Here is a 2923-nt window from a genome sequence, read left to right as displayed (position 1 = left end):
GCGGGCCCGCGGGCTGTCAGGGGCCGGGGACCCGGATGTCCCAGGGACGGTACTCTCCCCGCAGCCCCCGGGAAGTGACCACGAGGGGCTCCCCAGCCTGACCGGGGCCCGTGGGGCCCAGAGAACCAGCCTGGGTCTCACAGTCAGAGGGTGACCCTATCTTAGACCCCAGAGTCTGAGGCCCCAGGTCCCAGCCTGTTAGACCCTCGAGTGGTTCGGCTCAGGAGACCAGAGTTCTTTGTTCACAGCAGAGCGGACGCTCAGGACGGGCAGTGGGAGCTGAGAACCGGAATCGTGGGCACATAGCACCTGGCATTGTGTGGCCCCCGGAGCAACAGATCGTGGGGCTGAAGTTGGGAAGCTGAGCCTAGAACTCTGGGGTCTGAGCTTGGAGACCCAAATAATCCTAAAGGAAATCAGTCCTGAATATTCATTGGAAGGACTGATGCTGAAGATGAAACTCCAATTTATGGCCACCTGATGCGAAGAACTGACTCATTGGAAAACACCCTGATGTTGGGAAAGATTGAAGGTAGAAGGGGACGACAGAGGATGAAATGGTTGGATAACGTCACCGACTCGATGGACATGAGTTTGAGCAAGCTCCGGGAGTTGGTGATGGACAGGGAGGCTTGGCATGCTGCAGTCCATGGGGTCGCAAAGAGTTGGTCACGACTGAGTGACTGAACTGAACTGAGCTTGGAGAACTTGGGCCAGAGTGTGGAGTCGTGGGGTCGTGGGCTTAGACCCCAGCAACAGGAAACACCAGTGTCACAAAGTCGTGGCACCAGGCTGGGCTGTAGCGGTGGGGTCGTGGGAGCCTCAGAGCCCAGACTCAGGGCCCAGCTGTGGCCCCCAGTGTGGAGGTGCCTTCCCTGGGGTGGGGGTGGGGGTGCGGCACAGTGGCAGGGAGGGCGGGGCTCACCGATATAGAGATCGCTTTCGTCACTCTGGCCACCGATGACCACGCGGCCGCAGCTCAGCAGGCCCCGGAGCCGCTGGAAATGCTTCTGGCTGATGATGCGGCCCAGGTCCGGGGACCTCTGGGGGTCGTTGCCATAGAAACGGGTGATGGCGCTCTGCAGGGCGGGCACCAGCTGCGCCTGCATCTGGGGACTGCACAGGACATAGTCGGGGGCCACGCAGGTCTGGCCAGCGTTGAAACAGCGAAAGAAGGCCACCCGGTTGGCCACGGTCTGGGGGTCGCAGTTGTCGTCCACGTAGCAGGGGTTCTTGCCTCCCAGCTCCAGCGTGACGGGCGTCAGGTGCTTGGCGGCAGCAGCCATGACAATCTTGCCAACTCGAGGGCTCCCTGGGGACATGGGATTTGACTCACCTGCTCTTGGCCGGATGGTTCAGGCACCACCTTCGTGGTTCCATCCTGGCTCACCCACTGGGGTCTGTCCCCGCCCTGCAGCCCCAGGACCGCACCCTGCCAGGCCCAGCTGCCCCAGATGATTGCCATCAGGGATGCTCCACACCGCTGGCCATCGCCTCCTCCCTGCCCCGCCTTCTCCAGCCTCTTCTCCAACGTCCCTCTTTCCCCAGGACACCAGCCGGGGCCCCCCTCACCCGTGAAGAAGATGTAGTCGAACTCGTGCTCCAGCAGCCGCCCCGTCTCCTCGGGCCCGCCCAGCACCACGGCAAAGCAGCTCTGCAAGGGGGCGGGAGAGATGCACGGCTCAGGGGACCCTGCAGGATCTCCCACTGGTGGGAGCGGGGATGTGGGACACAGGCTCACCCTCACCTGGTCCAGGTATCGGGGCAGCACCTTGGCCAGGACCTTCATCGTGCTCTTGCTGATCTCCGAAGGTTTCAGCACCACGCAGTTACCTGTGGGGCGAGGCGGGGCAGGGAGAGGGCGGGGCCATGTGTAGCCACGCCCATCTCCATTCGGTCCTCCGGCCTAGTGCAGCGGAGAGAGGTGCCCTATTGGCCCCGAGGCCACACAGCCCCAAGGATGGTGGCCAGACAGGAAGCAGGCCTTCTCAGCCACCTGGTGCCAGCTCCCTGCTCCTTCCTGGCTCTGGGGGAGGCTGGGAAGACAGGCAGGGGGCGTGAGGGTGGAGGTGTCCTCTCACCTGCGGCGAGGGCGCCCACCAGGGGCCCCAGGCTCAGGTTCAGGGGGTAGTTCCAGGGAGACAGGATGAGCACCAGGCCAAAGGGCTCCTTCCGGATGAAGACCGAGTCCAGCTGCGTCATCTGGGGTGTGGGACGGACAGTGAGGCCTCGCTAAGGATCACCCCAAAGCCCACCTCTCATAGCCCTCGACCTGCCTGTGCAGTGGAGTCCCCTCAAGGAGACCGCGGTCCCGAGAAAGTCAGTGACTCCCCCAGGGCCTGGGCCGGGCCGCCCTAGAGTTGTCCCGCCTGGCCAGAGGTCTCACCAGGTTCTTGGCCCCTGGCTCGTCCTTCATCCAGGTGTGCAGGTTCCTGAGAGCGAAGTCGACCTCGTTCTGGCAGAGGATGAGCTCCGAAACTTCCGAATGAAAGGCCGTCTGTGGTGGAGGTGAGATTCAGGGGTTAGGCCTGGGCGGGGTCGGGAGGGGAGCGCATCTAGTGCTGGAGGTCCCCAAGAGTCCTCAGGGTAGACACGGAGACAGTCTCCAGGGTGAGCACAGCCAGCCCCTGGGAACTGCAGTGAGGAGCGTGAGTCCTGGGCTCTGCCGCTTTCTGGCTGTGGGACCTTGGGCAAGTGACTTAACTCTCACATGCCTCACTTTCCCCATCTGTGACATGGGACAGCAGTCAGACCTGCCTCACAGGTTTACTGTTGATGTAGAGCAGCTAGCAGCCCAGGGAAGACTCTGCTGAACCACAGGACTGAGCTGGGGATGCAGCTGGCTCTAGCCCCCACCCCTGCCCTCCTCACCCACCCCTGCCCTCCTCCCCTCACCCCTGCCTGTCCTCACTCACCCCTGCCC

General features: G+C 63.2%; 1 protein-coding gene across 3 annotated transcripts in view; it reads right to left on the bottom strand.

Annotated features, from left to right (window-relative positions):
- Window positions 1–2493, bottom strand: part of ALDH3B2 (aldehyde dehydrogenase 3 family, member B2) — a 5746-nt gene extending 3253 nt beyond the window's left edge. For all 3 annotated transcript variants that reach the window (XM_010837676.1, XM_010837675.1, XM_010837677.1), the window contains exons 1-5: window positions 2387–2493; window positions 2082–2202; window positions 1748–1833; window positions 1573–1654; window positions 926–1312 (exon numbers count right to left, since the gene is read on the bottom strand). In XM_010837676.1, the coding sequence (XP_010835978.1) occupies window positions 926–1312; window positions 1573–1654; window positions 1748–1833; window positions 2082–2202; window positions 2387–2416 (706 nt within the window). In that variant the 5' untranslated portion in view covers window positions 2417–2493. The remainder of the gene's footprint in view (window positions 1–925; window positions 1313–1572; window positions 1655–1747; window positions 1834–2081; window positions 2203–2386) is intronic.
- Between the last annotated feature and the right edge of the window lie 430 nt (window positions 2494–2923).

Source organism: Bison bison, unplaced genomic scaffold, assembly GCF_000754665.1.
Source record: "Bison bison bison isolate TAMUID 2011002044 unplaced genomic scaffold, Bison_UMD1.0 scf7180017864080, whole genome shotgun sequence".
NCBI classification, from domain to species: Eukaryota; Metazoa; Chordata; class Mammalia; order Artiodactyla; family Bovidae; genus Bison; species Bison bison.
The sequence above is the reverse complement of the archived record's forward strand: the minus strand, read 5'-3'. Positions and strand labels throughout refer to the sequence as shown.